Source organism: Entelurus aequoreus, linkage group LG03 (assembly GCF_033978785.1).
Source record: "Entelurus aequoreus isolate RoL-2023_Sb linkage group LG03, RoL_Eaeq_v1.1, whole genome shotgun sequence".
Lineage (NCBI taxonomy): Eukaryota > Metazoa > Chordata > Actinopteri > Syngnathiformes > Syngnathidae > Entelurus > Entelurus aequoreus.
In genome coordinates, this window is record NC_084733.1 from 88,873,369 (window position 1) to 88,895,470 (window position 22,102).

Consider the following 22,102-nt stretch of genomic DNA (forward strand, 5'->3'; position numbering starts at 1 on the left):
TATATATACTGTGTTTATATATATATATATATATATATATATATATATATATATATATATATATGTATGTGTGTATATATATGTATGTATATATTTATGTGTGTGTGTATGTATATATATATATATATATATATATATATATATATATATATATAAACTCATAGTGATTTGTACATAAATATATAGATACATACATACATACATTGCATACATACATACATACCGTATATAGAGAGATAAATGCATACATATATACATACAAACATATATCGATGCATACATACATACATACATTAATACATACTGTACATAGATATATAGATACATATATACATATTGTATATATATACATACATACAATTTACATACTGTATATAGTAGGATACATATATACATATATACATACATGCATTCATACATACATATATACTGTATATAGATTTAAAGTAAATTACATAAAAGATTATTTGATCGATAAAGTTTATTTAGTACCATTTGAAATCTATTCGCCTAACATTTTCCTCAAATATACACAAGGATAATAAATGCACCATTTTAACGATAATCCATTTTTTTTAGTATTTTTAAGGAAACAACCCTAAATACACCAGGAAAAAAAAAAAATGTTACTTTTTATTTTTGTTTTTGGTCCAGAGGACACGACGTCCACAGTTTCCAAAAACAATTTGAAATGTGGACTCGTCAGACCACAGAACACTTTTCCACTTTGCATCAGTCCATCTTAGATGAGCTCGGGCCCAGCGAAGCCGGCGGCGTTTCTGGGTGTTGTTGACAAATGGCTTCGGCTTTGCACAGTAGAGATTTAACTTGCACTTACAGATGCAGCGACCAACTGTACTTACTGACAGTGGTTTTCTGAAGTGTTCCTGAGCCCATGTGGCGATATCCTTTACACACGGATGTCGCTTGTTGATGCAGTACCGGCTGAGGGATCGAAAGGGGGCGATTTTTTTCCAGATTCTCTGAACCTTTTGATGATATTACGGAGCGTAGATGGTGAAATCCTTAAATTCCTTGCAATAGCTGGTTGAGAAATGTTGTCCTTAAACAATTTGCTCAGGCATTTGTTGACAAAGTGGTGACCCTCGCCCCGTCCTTGTTTGTGAACGACTGCTTTTATACCCAATCATGGCACCCACCTGTTCCCAATTAGCCTGTTCACCTGTGGGATGTTCCAAATAAGTGTTTTGATGAGCATTCCTTCAACTTCCTCAGTCTTTTTTGCCACTTGTGCCAGCTTTTTTGAAACATGTTGCAGGCATCACATTCCAAATGAGCTAATATTTGCAAAAAATAACAACATTTGACAGTTGGAACGTTAAATATCTTGTCTTTGCAGTCTATTCAATTGAATTTAGGTTGAAAAGTATTAGCAAATCATTGTATTCTGTTTTTATTTACCATTAAGGTTAGGGTTTTGTAAAAACACATTTCCATACTATTTAACATTTTAGTTTTTCGTTTGACCGAGGAGTGTCCCGATACTTTTGTCCCATACGGCAGTGGTCCCCAACCTTTTTGTACTTGCGGACCGGTCAATGCTTGCAAATTTGTCCCACGGACCGGGGGGGGAGGGGTAGAATTTTTTTTATTTTTTATTTTTTGTCATAAAGAAATACAATTATGTGTGCTTACGGACTGTATCCCTGCAGACTGTATTGATTTATATTGATATATAATGTATATATTGTGTTTTTTATGTTGATTTAATTAAAAAAAAAAAAAAAAAAATAAAAAAAATTTCTTGTGCGGCCGCGGCCCGGAACCGGTCCGTGGACCGGTTGGTACCGGGCCGCGGCCGCACAAGTAAAAAAGATTTTAAAAAAAAAATTAAAAAAAATAAAAATAAAAATAAATTAAATCAACATAAAAAACACAATATATACATTATATATCAATATAAATCAATACCAATCGGGCCGCGGCCCGGTACCAGGCCGTGGACCGGTTGGTACCGGGCCGCGGCCGCACAAGAAAAAAAGATTTAAAAAAAAAAAAAAAAAAAAAAAAAAAATTAAATCAACATAAAAAACACAATATATACATTATATATCAATATAAATCAATACCAATCGGGCTGCGGCCCGGTACCAGGCCGCGGACCGGTTGGTACCGGGCCGCGGCCGCACAAGAAAAAAAGATTAAAAAAAAAAAAAAAAAAAAAAAAAAATTAAATCAACATAAAAAACACAATATATACATTATATATCAATATAAATCAATACCAATCGGGCCGCGGCCCGGTACCAGGCCGTGGACCGGTTGGTACCGGGCCGCGGCCGCACAAGAAAAAAAGATTTAAAAAAAATAAAAAATAAAAAATAAAAAAAAATTAAATCAACATAAAAAACACAATATATACATTATATATCAATATAAATCAATACCAATCGGGCCGCGGCCCGGTACCAGGCCGTGGGCCGGTTGGTACCAGGCCGCGGCCGCACAATAATTTTTTTTTTGTTTGTTTGTTTTTTTTAAAAAATTAAATCAACATAAAAAACACAATATATACATTATATATCAATATAAATCAATACCAATCGGGCAAGAAAAAAAAAAAAAAATTTTAATTTAAAATTTTTTTTTTTTTTAAATTAAATCAGCATAAAAAACACAATATATACATTATATATCAATATAAATCAATACCAATCGGGCAAGAAAAAAAAAAAAAAAAATTTTATTTAAAAAAAAATTTTTTTTTAAAATTAAATCAGCATAAAAAACACAATATATACATTATATATCAATATAAATCAATACCAATCGGGCCGCGGCCCGGTGGTTGGGGACCACTGCCATACGGCGATTCCATAAGAAAGTCGCCGTCTTTCACAGGAAGTTAGGAGGAGGTGTGAGTCGTCTGTCCTTTGTAGGTCACGCCACCTGCTGACGTGGCGTTTACCGCCAAAGGGGATCACCGCTTTACACAACTGCTGTGAGTGTGTGTGTGTGTGTGTGTGTGTGTGTGTGTGTGTGTGTGTGTGTGTGTGTGTGTGTGTGTGTGTGTGTGTGTGTGTGTGTGTGTGTGTGTGTGTGCGCGATGTCCTTCCTTTTAGCTTGATGAATCCATCACAACTAGCACAAAAAACCATGCAGCATCTCGTTCTCATGTCTTGTGAGACGTAAGAAGTAGTGACCTAATGATGCCGCACTGGACACTTCATTAGGCACACCAAATCCTGCTATTAGCACCCAAAGTAAGTCTTGTAACATCAGTGTTTTTCTACCTTTTTTTGAGCCCAGGCACATTTTTTGCCTTGAAAAAATCCAGAGGCACACCACCAGCGGAAATCATTAAAAAAAACGAAACTCAGATGACGGTAAAAAGTCGTCGTCGTCGCAATTGTTGGATATGACTTTAAAGCATAACCAAGCATGCATCACTATAGCTCTTGTCTCAAAGTACTGTCACCACCTGTCACATCACGCCCTGACTAATTTGGACTTTTTTTTAGTGTTTTCCTGTGTGTAGTGTTTTAGTTCCTATTTTGGTGGCTTTTTCTCTTTTTTTTTGGTATTTTCCTGGAGCAGTTTCATGTCTTCCTTTGAGCGATATTTCCCGCATCTACTTTGTTTTAGAAATCAAGAATATTTCAGATGTTTTTATCCTTCTTTGTGGGGACATTGTTGATTGTCATGTCATGTTCGGGTGTACTTTGTGGACGCCGTCTTTGCTCCACAGTAAGTCTTTGCTGTCGTCCAGCATTCTGTTTTTGTTTACTTTGTAGCCAGTTTGTCATGTCTATGTGATCATGTTTTGTTTTAGTCATGTTCTGTTTTGTTTTTGGACTCTTTGTGCACTTTTGTTTGTTTTGTCACCATAGCAACACATTAGTTTTCACTGATCATGTCACTGCTATTTAAGCCGGTCTGTTTCTGTTGTTCGTCCTGGCGACATCACTCTCTACACACCCTTATGATCCACGCTGCTCTTTCTCATGCCCTTTTCTCGTCCAAGTAAGTTTTCTTTATTCATGCCATAGTTTGCAAGTTTTGTTTCATGTCCATAGTTCTGCCTTTGTGCGAGTTTTTGTTTTTATAGCCAAGTTTTGTACTTCCGCGCCTTTTGTTTATTCCTTTTTTTTTTGAGTGTTAAAATTAAATATGTATTCACCTTCACGCCATGTCTGGTCCAAATCATTTGCACCACGGGAGAACAAACCACGCCATAGTCCAAGTCGTGACACAGTTCAGTTTTAGTTCCGTTCTGCATAGCCTTCCCTAAGCTTCAATGCCTTTTCTTAGCGGCACTCACCTTTTGTTTACTTTTGGTTTAAGCATTAGATACCTTCCGACACCTACAAAGCAATTAACTACTCTGCTTCCACCTAGTGGTATGGAATAGTATTACACGGTTACTCTGCCGATCTCTAGACAGCACCGACAATCAACAACAACACAAAACTTGCAGATTATAATTACTGGTTTGTAAAAAATATTTTTAACCCAAATAGGTGAAATTAGTTAATGTTTGTACTTAAACAGTCAAATCTGACAAAGTATTAAAAAACACACACATTTGGAATCGTACAGGAATTAATGTTAGTATTACCAGAACAAAAACTTTGTATTACGAGAAAAAAAATTTGGATTTTATAAATATAAAGCCTTGAATAACGAGATGAGGCAATTCCTGAAGGAATTGCGTGTGAATGCTCCAATGCAGAAGTTGAAGTGAAATGCTGATAGAATGTAGTATGAATGTAAGAATAATGTTAGAATGGTTTGAATGTTGAAGAGTTTGAATTTCCAGGAAAACCGGAATTTGGTTTGGAACTCGGGAAAGTGTTAGCTTGAATGTCCAGGATGAGTGGAATGTGTTGGTGTTGGAATGGTTTGAATAGGTTGAAAAATGTGGGAATTGTGCAACTTGGAAAAATGTCCCATTAATTTCATTGAGAACTTCCTGGAAATTTTGAAATTTTGGGAGAAGCTGTATTTTTTTGGAAATAATTAGGAGTATGAATGTCCTGAATGAGCTGAATTGGTTGGTGTGGGAATTGTGGAACTTTGAAAAATGTCCCATTCTTCCCAAAATTTGAGAACTTCGGGAAAAGCGGGAATTTTTTTTGAAAATGGTAAAAAAAAAATTGAATCATCTGAATGAGTTGAAATGGTTGGTGTTTAAATTTTTCAAATCGGTCAAGAAATGTTGAAGTAGTAACATGTTGAATTGAAATTGGAATTCCTGGAATTTCGGGAAAACCGGGAAATTTTCCAGTTTTAAAAAAAACGGGGTTTTTTTGTCCAATTTAAGAGGAATGTTTTGACGGTAGAATGCTTGAAATACGTTGAAGAATATGGAAGTAGTTGTCGCCTGAAAAAAGGGTGGCAATAGAGCTTTGAAAAACCAGGAATTCTGGAAAATCCTGGAAAAAAAATTCTACTTGGAAAAAGGGTAGTCTAAATTTCCAGGATGGTGGAATGTGTGAATGTAAGAATAGTTTGAATGTTGAATAGTTAGAATTTCCAGGAAAACCGGAATTTGGTTTGGAACTTGGGAAAGTGTTAGTTTGAATGTCCAGGATGAGTGGAATGTGTCGATGTAGGAATGGTTTGAATAGGTCGAAAAATATGTGAATTGTGCAACTTGGAAAAATGTCCCATTCACTTCAATGGGAACTTCAAAAGGAATTACTGGAAATCCGGGAATTTTTTTTAGAATTGTTGAAATAGAGCACACAATTCCTGAACAGGCTGAATATTTTGAAGTTGGAACAGTTTGAATCAGATGACAAATGTGGGTATTGTGCAACTTGGAAAAATGCCCCATTCATTTCACCAATGGGAATTTCCTGGAAATTAGGGAATTTTGGGAGAAGCAGGATTTTTTGGGAAAATGATTAGGAGCATGAATGTTGATTGCTGAATTGGTTGGTTTTGGAATTGTTTAAATCGGGCAAGAAATGTTGAAGTAGTAACAGTTTTTTAATTGACAAATTGTATTATGGAAGTCCTGGAATTTCGGGAAAACCGGTAATGTTTGTAGTTCTTAAACCAACTTGTTTTTTTGTCCTGACTAAGAAATTTTTTTTTGACAGTGGAACGGTTGAAATAGGATGAAAAAAGGAAAAGGAGTAGTCAAACGAAAGAGGTTGGAAATAAGGTTAGAAAAAAACAGGAATTCCTGGAAATTTTTTGAACATGGAAAAATGGTTGTTTGAATGTCTAGGATGAGTTGAATGTGTTGAAGGTGGAATGGCTTGAATAGGTTAAAGAATGTGGAAATTTGAAAAATGGACAATTCATTTTGAATGGGGAAAATGAAAAAAAAGGAATTATGGGAAATCCGGGAATTTTTTTTAGAATTATTGAAATAGAGCACACAATTCCTGAAAAGGCTGAATATTTTGAAGTTGGAACAGTTTGAATCAGATGAAAAATGTGGGAATCGTGCAACTTGGAAAAATGCCCTATTTATTTCAATGGGAACTTCCTGGAAATTTGGGAATTTTGGGAGAAGCGGGATTTTTTTGGAAAAATGATTAGGAGCATGAATGTCCTGAATGAGCTGAATTGGTTGGTGTTGGAATTGTTTAAATCGGGCAAGAAATGTTGAAGTAGTAACAATTTTTAATCGAAAAATTGTGTTATGGAATTTTGGGAAAAACCAGGAAATTTTCAAGTTCTTAAACCAACTTGTTTTTTTGTCCTGAGTAAGAGGAATGTTTTGATAGTGGAACGGTTGAAATGGGTTGAAAAATGTTGAAGGAGTCATCGCATTAAAAAAGCTTGGAAATAAGGTTTGAAAAAAAAACAAGAATTCCTGGAAATTTGTTGAACGTGGAAAAATGGTTGTTTGAATTTCCAGGATGAGTTCAATTTGTTGAAGGTGGAATGGTTTGAATCGGTTGAAAAATGTGGGAATTGTGGAAGTTTGAAGAAAGGAAATTTCATTTTGAATGGAGAAAATCTCCCTAAAAACGGGAAATTCTAGGAAATTTGGGATTTTTTTTTTTTAGAATTGTTGAAGTAGAGCACACAATTCCTGAACAGGCTGAATATTTTAGAGTTAACCAATGTGGCCCCAAATGTGGCCCCATTGTGGTCCCATTGTGGTCCCATTGTGGTCCCAAATGTGGCCCCAAAGTGGCCTCAATGCGGCCCCATTGTGGCTCCAATGTGGCTCCATTGTGGCTCCATTGTGGCCCCAATGTGGCCCCATCATGGTCCCAAAGGTGGCCCCAAATTTGGCCTCATTGTGGTCCCAATGTGGTCCCAATGTGGCCCCAAATGTGGTCCCAATGTGGCCCCAAATGTGGTCCCATTATGGTCCCAATGTGGCCCCATTGTGGTCCCAAATGTGGCCCCAAAGTGGCCTCAATGCGGCCCCATTGTGGTTCCAATGTGGCCCCGTCATGGTCCCAAATGTGGCCCCAAATGTGGCCCAAATTTGGCCTCATTGTGGTCCCAATGTGGTCCCAATGTGGCCTCAATGTGGTCCCAATGTGGCCTCAATGTGGCACAAATGTGGCCCCATTGTGATCCCAAATGTGGCCCCAAATTTGGCCCCAATGTTGTCCCAAAGTGGCCTTAATATGGTCCCAATGTGGCCTCAATGTGGTCCCAATGTGGCCTCAATGTGGCACAAATGTGGCCCCATTGTGATCCCAAATGTGGCCCCAAATTTGGCCCCAATGTTGTCCCAAAGTGGCCTTAATATGGTCCCAATGTGGCCTCAATGTGGCCCCATTGTAGCTCCAATGTGGCCCCATTGTGGCCTCAATGTGTCACAAACATGGCCCCATCATGGTCCCAAGTGTGGCCCCAAATTTGGCCCCACATTTGGCTCTATTGTGGCCCCAATGTGGCCCCAATGTGGCCCCATTGTGGTCCCAAATGCGGCCCCAAATTTGTCCTCAATGTGGTCCCAAAGTGGCCTTAATATGGTCCCTATGTGGTCCCAATGTGGCCTCAATGTGGCCTTAATGTGGCCCCATTGTGGCTCCAATGTGGCCCCATTGTGGTCCCAATGTAGCCCCAAATCTGGCCACAATGTGGTCCCAAAGTGGCCCCAATGTGGCCCCAATATGGCTCCAATGTGGCCCCAATATGGCCTCAATGTGGTCCCAATGTGGCCCCAATATGGCTCCAATGTGGCCCCGAAAAGGCCTCAATGTGGCACAATTGTGGCCTCATTGTGGCCTCATTGTGGTCCCAAATGTGACCCCAAATTTGGCCCCAAAGTGGCCCCAATATGGTCCCCAATGTTAAAATGACCATGTAATCTAATGTAATGTAATCTAATGTTAAAATGACCACACACCAGCAAAGACTGGATTTAGTTCTGAAAAAGTTCTGCCAAACCCTCCAATGCCTGCCTTTGTCGCGCAGGTCAAGTGGTTCAGTATGTGGCCGGTGATCCGGCGTGCGGGTTTGATTCCCAGGCATGGCTGTGCGGTAGTGCCTCTAACCACGTCCCTGTGCTGTCTCCAGGGGGTGTGGTTGACAAGGACCTGCGCCACTACCTCAACCTGCGCTTCTCCAAAGGCTCGGTGGACCACGACCACCAGCAGATCATCCGAGACAACCTCTACCTGCGCACCGTTCCCTGTGAGTCCTCCATCTTCTCTCTTTCACTCCCCTCAGGATGTTGCCCTCCTATTTTGGTTTTATTTTTCATTACACACCAGCGCCTTCGCTCGCCGCCTTCCATGCACATCGTCCGGCTGCTGCCTGAGGTTTCCACGGCAACCAGCCTCTTGTCTCCAGGCTTGTGTTGCAGTGACGCCCCAACCCCCTCCTTTACCACACACACACACACACACACACACACACACACACACACACACACACACACACACACACACACACACACACACACACACACACACACACACACACACACATTTTTGTATTTCTTACCTTTTTGAGACCTGAGAATAATGCCTCCCTCTTTAGGACCAGCCTTTCTAGATATATAAAGATGTGTATTTACAACATTAATAATATATACATACTATGCAAATATAAAAAAGCTTGTTGTGAAAAATGAGTTGGAATTTCACAAGAAAAAGGTCACAATTTCACAAGAAAAACGTAGAATGTTGGCAGTATTATAATAAAAGTCGTCATTTTACTCAACGCAAGTCAGAATTTTACAAGAAAAACGGAACATTTGTGCAATATTATGATAAAAGTTGGAATTTTACTCAATAACAGTCGCAATTTTACAAGAAAAGGTTAACATTTTGGCAATTTTATTAAAAGAGTCGTAATTTTGCAGTTTTATAAGAAAACTTTAAAATTTTGGCAATATTAGAATAATAATCTGAATTTTACTTGGCAAAATGATGACAAAAGTCATAATTTTACTCAAAAAATGTCAGTAATTTAACAAGAACAACACAAAAATTGTCAATATTGTGATACAAGTCAGAATTGTATATGACAAATGTCACCATTTTGCATTAAAAAGTAATACTTTTACGAGAAAATATTGCAATATTGCAGAAACCAAAAGAATATGAGAAATTTTTCCCAATTTTATACGAAAAAAATCGACACATTGTGAGAAAAAGACTGATTTTAGTTAATAATTTTTTTGTTGTTGAATTTTTGGTTCGTAATTGTTTTTTAATCTTCCTTATTTACTTCAAGTTATTACAGTATGTCTATATACATGTTTTTTTTTTTAAATTAATTTTGGCCAAAGGGGGCGCATTTCAATTTCTTACACACACCTGTTATTACAGATATTGGCCAAAGGGGGAGCACTTCAAAAAAATTTACACACACTTGTTATTTCATATGTTGGCCAGAGGGTGAGCGCTTCAAATTTTTTACACACACTTGTTATTTCATATGTTGGCCTTAGGGGGAGCACTTCAATTTTTTTTTTTACACACACTTGTTATTTCATATGTTGACAGTCAAATTTTTTTGGGACCACCCTCATTTTGATAGATTTCACTACCAGGGGGTGCAAATGAGACATTCTCTATTAGATGCAATGTTATTGGGACCATGATTTATGTCCTCACTTGTTCACACCTCCTCATATGGAAGATACTTTGCCTTGTTGATGTCTCAAGAAGGACAGAAATACAAGAACACACACACACACACACACACACACACACACACACACACACACACACACATTTTTGTATTTGTTACCTTCTTGAGACCTGAGAAAAATGCCTCCCTCTTTAGGACCAGCCTTTCTAGATATATAAAGATGTGTATTTACAACATTAATAATATATACATACTATGCACATATAAAAAAGCTTGTTGTGAAAAATGAGTTGGAATTTCACAAGAAAAAGGTCACAATTTCACAAGAAAAACTTAGAATGTTGGCAGTATTATAATAAAAGTCGGCATTTTACTCAACGCAAGTCAAAATTTTGCAAGAAAAACTGAACATTTGTGCAATATTATGATAAAAGCTTGAATTTTACTCAATAACAATCGCAATTTTACAAGAAAAGCTTAAAATTTTGGCAATTTTATGAAAAGAGTCGTAATTTTGCTCGACAAAAGTCACAATTTTATTAGAAAACTTTAAAATTTTGGCAATATTATAATAATAATCTGAATTTTATTTGGCAAAATTATGACACAAGTCATAATTTTACTCAAAAAATGTCACTATTTTACAAGAACAACAAAAAAATTGGCAATATTGTGATAAAAGTCAGAATTTTGTATGACAAATGTCACCATTTTGCATTAAAAAGTAATAATTTTACATAAAAAGGTAATAGTTTTACGAGAAAATATTGCAATATTACAGAAACAGAAAGAATATGAGAAATTGTTCCCAATTTTATACGAAAAAAATCGACACATTATGAGAAAAAGACTGCTTTTATTTAAAAAAGTTTTTTTTTAATTTTTTGTTTGTAATTGTTTTTTAATCTTCATTATTTACTTCAAGTTATTAAAGTATATCTCTAAACACATATTTATTTATTTTTTTAAATTAATTTTGGCCAAAGGGGGCGCATTTCTATTTCTTACACACACCTGTTATTACAGATATTGGCCTTAGGGGGAGCACTTCAATTTTTTTTACACACACTTGTTATTTCATATGTTGACAGTCAAATTTTTTGGGACCACCCTCATTTTGATAGATGTCACCACCAGGGGGTGCAAATGAGACATTCTCTATTAGATGCAATGTTATTGGGACCATGATTTATGTCATCACTTGTTCACACCTCCTCATATGGAAGATACTTGTCCTTGTTGATGTCTCAAGAAGGACAGAAATACAAGAACACACACACACCCCCCCCACACACACACACACATTTTTGTATTTCTTACCTTTTTGAGACCTGAGAATAATGCCTCCCTCTTTAGGACCAGCCTTTCTAGATATATAAAGATGTGTATTTACAACATTAATAATATATACATACTATGCAAATATAAAAAAGCTTGTTGTGAAAAATGAGTTGGAATTTCACAAGAAAAAGGTCACAATTTCACAAGAAAAACGTAGAATGTTGGCAGTATTATAATAAAAGTCGTCATTTTACTCGACGCAAGTCACAATTTTACAAGAAAAACGGAACATTTGTGCAATATTATGATAAAAGTTGGAATTTTACTCAATAACAGTCGCAATTTTACAAGAAAAGGTTAACATTTTGGCAATTTTATGAAAAGAGTCGTAATTTTACAGTTTTATAAGAAAACTTTAAAATTTTGGCAATATTAGAATAATAATCTGAATTTTAGTTGGCAAAATGATGACAAAAGTCATAATTTTACTCAAAAAATGTCAGTAATTTAACAAGAACAACACAAACATTGTCAATATTGTGATACAAGTCAGAATTGTATATGACTGTCACCATTTTGCATTAAAAAGTAATAATTTTACGAGAAAATATTGCAATATTACAGAAACCGAAAGAATATGAGAAATTGTTCCCAATTTTATACGGAAAAAATCGACACATTGTGAGAAAAAGACTGATTTTAGTTAATAATTTTTTTGTTGTTGAATTTTTGGTTCGTAATTGTTTTTTAATCTTCCTTATTTACTTCAAGTTATTACAGTATGTCTATATACATTTTTTTTTAAAAATTTTTTAAAATTAATTTTGGCCAAAGGGGGCGCATTTCAATTTCTTACACACACCTGTTATTACAGATATTGGCCAAAGGGGGAGCGCTTCAAAAACTTTTACACACACGTGTTATTTCATATGTTGGCCAGAGGGTGAGCGCTTCAAATTTTTTACACACACTTGTTATTTCATATGTTGGCCTTAGGGGGGAGCACTTCAAAAAATTTTTTACACACACTTGTTATTTCATATGTTGACAGTCAAATTTTTGGGGGACCACCCTCATTTTGATAGATTTCACCACCAGGGGGTGCAAATGAAACATTCTCTATTAGATGCAATGTTATTGGGACCATGATTTATGTCCTCACTTGTTCACACCTCCTCATATGGAAGATACTTTTCCTTATTGATGTCTCAAGAAGGACAGAAATACAAGAACACACACACACACACACACACACACACACACACACACACACACACACACACACACACACACACACACACACACACACGTACGTCTCTCAGCTGGATCCATAATCTGCTCCTTGTATTTATTTATTTTAGACACCCGGAGGCTGCATTCATAGTCAGTGTTGGCGCCCCCTTTTGGAGGGCGGGTGACATTGCAGCAGCTCTCCTGCGTGACTTTGCTGTCTTCTTTGTCCCATTATGAAATATTAAGGCGCTCCATCAAGGAGCTGTAAGCACAACTGAAAGGTGGGCTTGTAAAAGTGGCGTACCACGTTTAGTACACTTTATTTGTTAGTGTACAACACCGTTTACAGTGCAAAGAACCATAAAACGTCTTATTTTACGACTGGTTAACGCGGACACTACATTAGGTACCCAATCGACGGAGATCCAGTACAGGGAGTGTGACAGATATCCTGTCTTTACAACCACATCAGAGGTTGGGATAGCCTACTGGGAGTCTTTTGATAAAGAAAAACCAACCAACTGTTCCTCCCCTACCTGTTTTCAGCGGGTAACGGAGGCTTGTGTGTGTGCGCTACTTCAATAATTCTTAAAAAAAATTCCAGGATTTCAGTTCAACTTCAGCATTCACACACAATTCCTTCAGCAATTGCCTCATCTAGTTGCTGTTGTAGTTAAGTCGGAACCTCATCTCAGAATTGAAAATGTCTCCATTGTATCCAACTTAGTCTCTCTACCTTACTGAAAATGTAATTTCCTGTGGTTCTTCCTGCCATCTTTTCTGCATTTAACCCTTTCTTGTCGTTGGCGGTTGTATTGCGGGTTTAGGGCGGGCCTTAGCCAGTGATGCGAGGGCCGGGTGGGCGGGGTCGTTCGGGTTGGAAGAACTGCGACTTTTCAATTAAAGCAAAAGCTGCCTCAAGCTGTCCTCTCAGTGGGACGTGTCAGCGGAGCAATGGCATCCCATAATTATCACTCCAACAAAGCTCTTACAGGGTAATGGAAGATTAGAAAAAAAAACACCTCCCGCTCTTCAATTTGATTTGTTCACTGAATATTTTAATTGGCTTTCCAAAGATGAAACGTGGCATGACTTCCTGGTAGGTGCGGCACGTCCTGCCTTTCAATTGCAATAGGAAGTGCGTTCACACTGAGAAGTACCAGGATGTTGTGTTCAATTAATGATATGACGGGATTATGTGGTGGGCCACCACAAATGACGTGGCGGACTACCTTAAATGAGTTGGCAGGCGAGTTTAAATGAAGTGGCGGGGTATGTTTGAAATATGTGGTGAACCACATTAAATAATGTGGCGGGCTACTTTAAATGATGTGGTGGGTCACTTTAAATAATGTGGCGGGCCCTGATAAATGATGTGGCGGGCTACTTTAAATGAGTTGGCGGGTCAGGTTAAACGAAGTGGCGGGATACGTTGAAATATGTGGCGGGATTATGTGGTGGGCCACCTCAGTTGTCAGAGTGGGCTACTTTAAATGACGTGGCGGGCCACTAAAATAATGTGGTGGGATTACGGGGTGGGCCCCAATAAATGATGTGGCAGGCTACCCTAAATTAAGTGGCGGTATACATTGAAATATGTGGCGGAATTATGTGGTGGGCTACCTTAAATAATGCAGAGGGCCACATTAAATTTTGTATTGGGTCACAATAAATAATGCTGTGGGCTACCTTAAATGAAATGGCGGGATACATTGAAATATGTGGCGGGATTATGTGGTGGGCCACTTTAATGATCGGAGTGGGCTACTTTAAATGAGGTGACGGGCCACAATAAATAATGTGGTGGGATTACGTGGTGGGCCCCAATAAATGATGTGGCAGTATACATGGAATTATGAGGTGGGCTACGTTAAATAATGCGGTGGGACACGTTAAATAATGTGGTGGGCCACTTTAAATTATGCGGTGGGCCACTATAAATAATGGGGTGGGCCACAATAAATATTGCGGCGGGCTATCTTAAATCAATTGGCGGGATACATTGAAATATGTGGCTGGATTATGTGGTGGGCCACTTTAATTATCGGAGTGGGCTACTTTAAATGAAGTGGCGGGAAACATTAAATAACGTGGTGGGATTACGTGGTGGGCCCCAATAAATGTTTTGGCAGGCTACCCTAATTTAAGTGGCGGTACACATTGAAATATGTGGCGGAATTATGTGGTGGGCTACGTTAAATAATGCGGAGGGCCAATTTAAATATTGTAGTGGGCCACATTAAATATAGCGTTGGGCCACTTTAAATAATGCGAAGGGCCACATTAAATATTGTAGTAGGCCAATATAAATAATGCGGTGGGCTACCTTAAATGAAGTGGCGGGATACATTGAAATATGTGGCGGGATTATGTGGTGGGTCACCTTAATTATCGGCGTGGGCAACTTTAATTGATGTCGCGGCATTGCGTGGCGGGCCCTGATAAATGATGTGGTGGGCTACCTTAAATGAGTTGGCGGGTCAGGTTAAACAAAGTGGCGGGATACGTTGAAATAACGGGGTGGGACTACGTGGTGGGCGCCAATAAATGATGTGGCAGGCTACCCTAAAAATTAAGTGGCAGTATATATTGAATAATGCGGCTGGCCACTTAAATAATCCGGTGGGCCCCGTTAAATAATCCAGTGGGCCAAATTAAATAATCCAGTGGGTGGGCCACAATAAATAATTCGGTGGGCCACATTAAGTAATGTGGTGGGCTACCTTAAATGAAGTGGCGGGATACATTGAAATATGTGGCGGGATTAAGTGGTGGGCCGCATTAATTATGGGAGTGGGCTACTTTAAATGTTGTGGCGGGCCATTTTAAATAACGTGGTGGGCTTTGTTAAATAATTCAGAGGTCCACATTAAGTAATGCGGTGAGCTACCTTAAATGAAGTGGCGGGATACATTGAAATATGTGGCGGGATTAAGTGGTGGGCCGTAATAATTATCGGAGTGGGCTACTTTAAATGATGTGGCGGGCCATTTTAAATAACGTGGTGGGCTTTGTTAAATAATGCGGAGGTCCACATTAAATATTGTAGTGGGCCACATTAAATAATGCGGTGGGCCACATCAAATAATGGGGTGGGCTACCTTAAATGTAGTGGCGGGATACATTGAAATATGTGGCGGGCCACTTTAATTATCAGCGTGGTCTACTTTAAATGATGTGGCGGGCCACCTTAAACAACGGGGTGGGACTACGTGGTGGGCCCCAATAAATGATGTGGCAGGCTACCCTAAATTAAGTGGCAGTATATATTGAATAATACGGAGGGCGACTTAAATAATCCGGTGGGCCCCATTAAATAATCCAGTGGGCCACATTAAATAAACCAGTGGGTCACATTAAATAATCCAGTGGGTGGGCCATGATAAATAATTCAGTGGGCCACGTTAAGTAATTCGGTGGGCTACCTTAAATGAAGTGGCGGGATACATTGAAATATGTGGCGGGATTAAGTGGTGGGCCGCGTAATTATCGGAGTGGGCTACTTTAAATGATGTGGCGGGCCATTTTAAATAACGTGGTGGGCTTTGTTAAATAATGCAGAGGTCCACATTAAATATTGTAGTGGGCCACATTAAATAATGGGGTGGGCTACCTTAAATGAAGTGGCGGGATACATTGAAATATGTGGTGGGATTATGTGGTGGGCCACTTTAATTATTGGCTTGGTCTACTTTAAATGATGTGGCGGGCCACATTAAATAACGGGGTGGGATTACGTGGTGGGCCCCAATAAATGATGTGACAGGCTACCCTAAATGAAGTGACGGTATACATTGAAATATGTGGCGGAAATATGTGGTGGGCTACGTTAAATAATGCGGAGGGCCACATTAAATATTGTAGTGGGCCACAATAAATAATGGGGTGGGCCACATTAAATAATGCGGTGGGCTACCTTAACTGAAATATATGGCAGGATTATGTGGTAGGCCACAATACTAGTGTTGACAACCCTAGTATGCAGTGTGCGTCCAGTAGTGCACACTTTAAAGTGCACTGAGTGAAGTACTCTGTAGTGTGACACACAGCCACAGTCACGTGACATGTCTGCAGGAGGCCAGCGGGCCACTTTGTAGTTTGTGGTTGGGAGCGTTGTCAGAGCAAAAAAAACAACAAGTCTGTTTTCCTCCCCGCGTCTGACCCACCACGCTGTCAGTGCCAGTCTGTCAGCCTGGCCAGCAGACGCCATTCTGCATCACAACATGCTGAAGGACGTGTGTGTGTGCGTGTGTGTGTGTGTGTGTGTGTGTGTGTGTGTGTGTGTGTGTGTGTGTGTGTGTGTGTGTGTGTGTGTGTGTGTGTGTGTGTGTGTGTGTGTGTGTGTGTGTGTGTGTGTGTGTGTGTGTGTGTGTGTGTGTGTGTGTGTGTGTGTGTGTGTGTGTGTGTGTGTGTGTGTGTGTGTGTGTGTGTGTTCTTGTATTTCTACCCTTCTTGAGACACCTTCCATATGAGGACATAAATCATGGTCCCAATAACATTGCATCTAATAGAGAGCCAAATACTAGAGTCCGTGAACATTGCTCCAAAGTCAGGATTTTTAGTTGTTGATTTAATGTGCATACAAAAGTAAACATTGCAAAGGCAGCAATATATGATAAAAGAAGAAGGCAGCTAAAGAAGGACTTCCCTATTCATCCCCGGAAAAAGGGGTTGGGCACAGGGGCCATCTGTGGTCCCTGACTCCTTTGTCATCGGCCTTAAGCACGTTACAAAAAAATAAATAAATAGAGATCTCATTTGCACCCCCTGGTGGTGAAATCTATCAAAATGAGGGTGGTCCCAAAAAGGAGGGATTTTTCACATTGACTGTGTGTCGCTTTTAAAAGTGCTCCCCCTCTGGTCAACATATGAAATAACAAGTGCATGTAAGAAATTGAAATGCGCCCCATTTAGCCAAAATAAAAAAAAATAAAAAAAGTATATAAAGACATACTGTAATAACTTGAAGTAAATAATGAAGATTAAAAACCCAATTATAAACAAAAAATAAAATAAAAAAATTATTAACTAAAAGCAGTCTTTTCTCACAATGCGTCGACTTTTTTCTTATAAAATTGGGTACAATTTCTCATATTCTTTCTGTTTCCCTAATATTGCAATATTTTCTCGTAAAAATTATTACTTTTTTTATGTAAAATTATTACTTTTTAATGCAAAATGGTGACATTTGTCATATAAAATTCGGACTTGTGTCACAATATTGCCAACTTTTTTGTGGTTCTTGTAAAATAGTGAAATGTTTTGGGTTTTTAATTTTTAAATTCTGATTATTTGAAATGCGCCCCCTTTGGCCAAATTTTTTTTTTAAAATAAAATAAAATAAAACATTTATATAGAGACATCATGTAATAACTTAAAGTAAATAATGAAGATTAAGAACCAATTACAAACAAAAAAAACAAAAAAATAATAATTAACTAAAATCAGTCTTTTTCTCACAATGCGTCGACTTTTTTCTTATAAAATTGGGTACAATTTCCCATATTCTTTCTGTTTCTGTAATATTGCAATATTTTCTCGTAAAATTATTACTTTTTAATGCAAAATGGTGACATTTGTCATATAAAATTTGGACTTGTGTCACAATATTGCCAACTTTTTTGTGGTTCTTGTAAAATAGTGAAATGTTTTGGGTTTTTAATTTTTAAATTCTGATTATTTGAAATGCGCCCCCTTTGGCCAAAATTTTAAAAAATAAAATAAAATAAAACATTTATATAGAGACATCATGTAATAACCTAAAGTAAATAATGAAGATTAAAAACCCAATTACAAACAAACAAACAAAAAAAAATTAAGTAAAATCAGTCTTTTCTCACAATGCGTCAACTTTTTTCCTATAAAATTGGGAACGATTTCCCATATTCTTTCTGTTTCTGTAATATTGCAATATTTTCTCGTAAAATTATTACTTTTTTTTATGTGAAATTATTACTTTTTAATGCAAAATGGTGACATTTGTCATATAAAATTTGGACTTGTATAACAATATTGCCCATTTTTTGTGGTTCTTGTAAAATAGTGAACTGTTTTGAGTTTTTAATTTTTAAATTCTGATTATTTAGAAAAATAAAATAAAACATTTATATAGAGACATCATGTAATAACTTGAAGTAAATAATTAAGATTAAAAACCCAATTACAAACAAAAAATAAAATAAAAAAATTATCAACCAAAAGCAGTCTTTTTTTCACAATGCGTCGACTTTTTTCTTATAAAATTGGGAACAATTTCTCATATTCTTTCTGTTTCTGTAATATTGCAATATTTTCTGGTAAAAAATTTTTTTTTTTTATGAGAAATTATTACTTTTTAATGCAAAATGGTGACATTTGTCACATAAAATTCGGACTTTTATCACAATATTGCCCATTTTTTGTTGTTCTTGTAAAATAGTGACATTTTTTGAGTAAAATGATGACTTATGTCATAATTTTGCAGAGCAAAATTCCGATTATTATTATTATAATATTGCCAAAATTTAATGTTTTCTTATAAAATTGTGACTTTTGTCGAGTAAAATTACGACTCTTTTCATAAAATTGCCAACGTTCTAAGATTTTCTTGTAAAATTCCAACTTTTATCATAATATTGCACAAATGTTCAGTTTTTCTTGTAAAATTTTGACTTGCGTTGAGTAAAATGATGACTTTTATTATAATACTGCCAAAATTCCAAGTTTTTCTTGTGAAATTCCAACTCATTTTTCCACAACAAGCTTTTTTATATTTGCATAGTATGTATATATTATTAATGTTGTAAATACACATCTTTATATATCTAGAAAGGCTGGTCCTAAAGAGGGAGGCATTTTTCTCACGTCTCAAGAAAGTAACAAACACAAGTGTGTGTGTGTGTGTGTGTGTGTGTGTGTGTGTGTGTGTGTGTGTGTGTGTGTGTGTGTGTGTGTGTGTGTGTGTGTGTGTGTGTGTGTGTGTGTGTGCGCGTGCACCTAAACTGGCTAGAAGGCTGGCAGGCTGAGATCAAGCGCTCCACAGTTGCATCACACACAACGCCCGGTTTTTTGCACGGTCTTGTAACAATTTTACGGTACCGTCTCTTTGGGTTTGTTTCTGTCTGCTTCTTTTCCTCAGGCGGCCACACGTAGCACAGAGCTCCCCCTTCAAGTACACACGCCTAGAACACTTATAGGCACTGACCACAACATTAGGTACACCATCTAAGGAGAGACAACACAATGTCAAGCCTGATTTAGCCATTCCTTTACCACTTTTGAGGTGTGTTTGGGGGTCATTGTCCTGTTGGAACACCCGACTGCGCCCAAGACCCAACCTCCGGGCTGATGATTTGAGCTTGTCCTGAAGAATTTGGAGGTAATCCTCCTTTTTTCATTGTCCCATTTACTCTCTGTAAAGCACCAGTTCCATTGGCAGCAAAAACAGGCCCAGAGCATAATACTACCACCACCACCATGCTTGACGGTAGGCATGGTGTTCCTGGGATTAAAGGCCTCACCTTTTCTCCTCCAAACATGTTGCTGGGTATTGTGGCCAAACAGCTCCATTTTCGTCTCATCTGACATCACATGGACAAAGATAAGACCTTCTGGAGGAAAGTTCTGTGGTCAGATAATACAGTTGGCTTCTCTTTCAAACCCCGCCCACCTCAACCGACGCACGGGGGGGGGGGGGGGGTTGATGTGTGGGGGAGCAGGGTTGGGGGGAGGGCGGGATTTGGTGGTAGCGGGGGTGTATAATGTAGCCCGGAAGAGTTAGGGCTGCATGGGATTCTGGGTATTTGTTGTGTTGTGTTCATGTTGTCTTACGGTACAGATGTTCTCCCGAAATGTGTTTGTCATTGTTGTTTGGATTTGGTTCACAGTGTGGCGCATATTAGTAAGAGTGTTAAAGTTGTTTTATACGGCCACCGTCAGCGTAACCTGTTTGGCTGTTGACCAAGTATGCCTTGCTGTCGCTTACGCGTGCAAGCAGAAGCTGCATACAACATGTGGCTGGGCTGGCACGCTGTTTGTACAGGTTGTGAAGGGCAAGTCAAACGCTGTGCCATCACGGCATGCCCTTATTACTTTTGTTAGGGTGAAAATCGGAGAATATTAGCCCCGGGAGATTTCTGGGAGAGGCACTGAAATCCGGAAGTCTCCCGGGAAAAATCGGGAGGGTCGGCAAGTATGCAGCTGAGCCGCATCAGGGTGGTTGCCGACCCCCTGTTCTAGCTGGACAGGACAAAAAATAAATAAATAAAATTGCAGCAGGTCATAAAGGCTGTTGTGAAATGTGAAAGCCATTATTTATAACAAGGTAACGTTGTCCAATGTGCATGGAGTGCTTGAGAAATTATAATGGAAAACAAAGCTCGTTCTTAGTTGAATAGGAGTATAAATACTAGATATAATAAAATCAATAACAGCAGATGCTGTTACGTCCATCCATCCATCTTCTTTCGCTTATCCGAGGTCGGGTCGCCTAAGCAGGGAAGCCCAGACTTCCCTCTCCCCAGCCACTTCGTCCAGCTCCTCCCGGGGGATCCCGAGGCGTTCCCAGGCCAGCCGTGAGACATAGTCTTCCCAACGTGTCCTGGGTCTTCCCCGTGGCCCGGAAAAGGGTGGAGTGCTATCTCCGGGTTGGGGAGGAGACCCTTCCCCGAGTGGAGGAGTTCAAGTACCTCGGAGTCTCGTTCACGAGTGAGGGAAGAGTGGATCGTGAGATCGACAGGCGGATCGGTGCGGCGTCTTCAGTAATGCAGACGCTGTATCGATCCGTCGTGGCGAAGAAGGAGCTGAGCCGGAAGGCAAAGCTCTCAATTTACCTGTCGATCTACGTTCCCATCCTCACCTATGGTCATGAGTTTTGGGTCATGAGCGAAAGGACAAGATCACGGGTACAAGCGGCCGAAATGAGTTTCCTCCCGTAGAGATAGGGTGAGAAGCTCTGTCATCCGGGAGGAGCTCAAAGTACATCGAGAGGAGCCAGATGAGGTGGTTCGGGCATCTGGTCACCCGAACGCCTCCCTAGGGAGTTGTTTAGGGCACGTCCGACCGGTAGGAGGCTACGGGGAAGACCCAGGACACGTTGGGAAGACTATGTCTGCCGGCTGGCCTGGGAACGCCTCGGGATCCCCCGGGAAGAGCTGGACGAAGTGGCTGGGGATAGGGAAGTCTGGGCTTCTCTGCGACCCGACCTCGGATAAGCGGAAGAAGATGGATTGATGTATGGATATTCTATAATCGTGTCAAAGTATTGGATTTGGACTTGAATTCTGATCAGATTGAGACCAAAAACTAATTGTTATTGGAAATCTTCTACACATTTGTGTTAATCTATAGGCGGTAAACGGTGACAAGAAAGCAGGAGGAGGAGGAACAAGGAGCAGTAATGGTAGAGAGGACATCAGCAGGGGAGGACTGAGATAGAGCAGATGAGTACCGATGTGGGGAGAAGCGTGATGGACGTCCATCGAATGGGTTACTGGGGAGGGGAAGATAGGGCAGGCCTCGTAAATGAATTCCCAGGAGAAGCATCTCCTCTCAACCTCTGTGCATGGAGGAATTGGTAAAAGGTCTATAAATAGCTCCCAGTACGTTGCCTATAAATACATGC

At 39.0% G+C, this 22,102-nt stretch overlaps 1 protein-coding gene across 1 annotated transcript in view; it reads left to right on the top strand.

Moving 5' to 3' along the window:
* The window catches only part of LOC133647060 (membrane-associated guanylate kinase, WW and PDZ domain-containing protein 2-like), a 233,263-nt gene that overhangs the window by 38,381 nt on the left and 172,780 nt on the right, over window positions 1-22,102 (top strand). Inside the window, exon 2 of the mRNA XM_062043117.1 lies at window positions 8,464-8,580. Coding sequence (XP_061899101.1) covers window positions 8,464-8,580 — 117 coding nt within the window. The remainder of the gene's footprint in view (window positions 1-8,463; window positions 8,581-22,102) is intronic.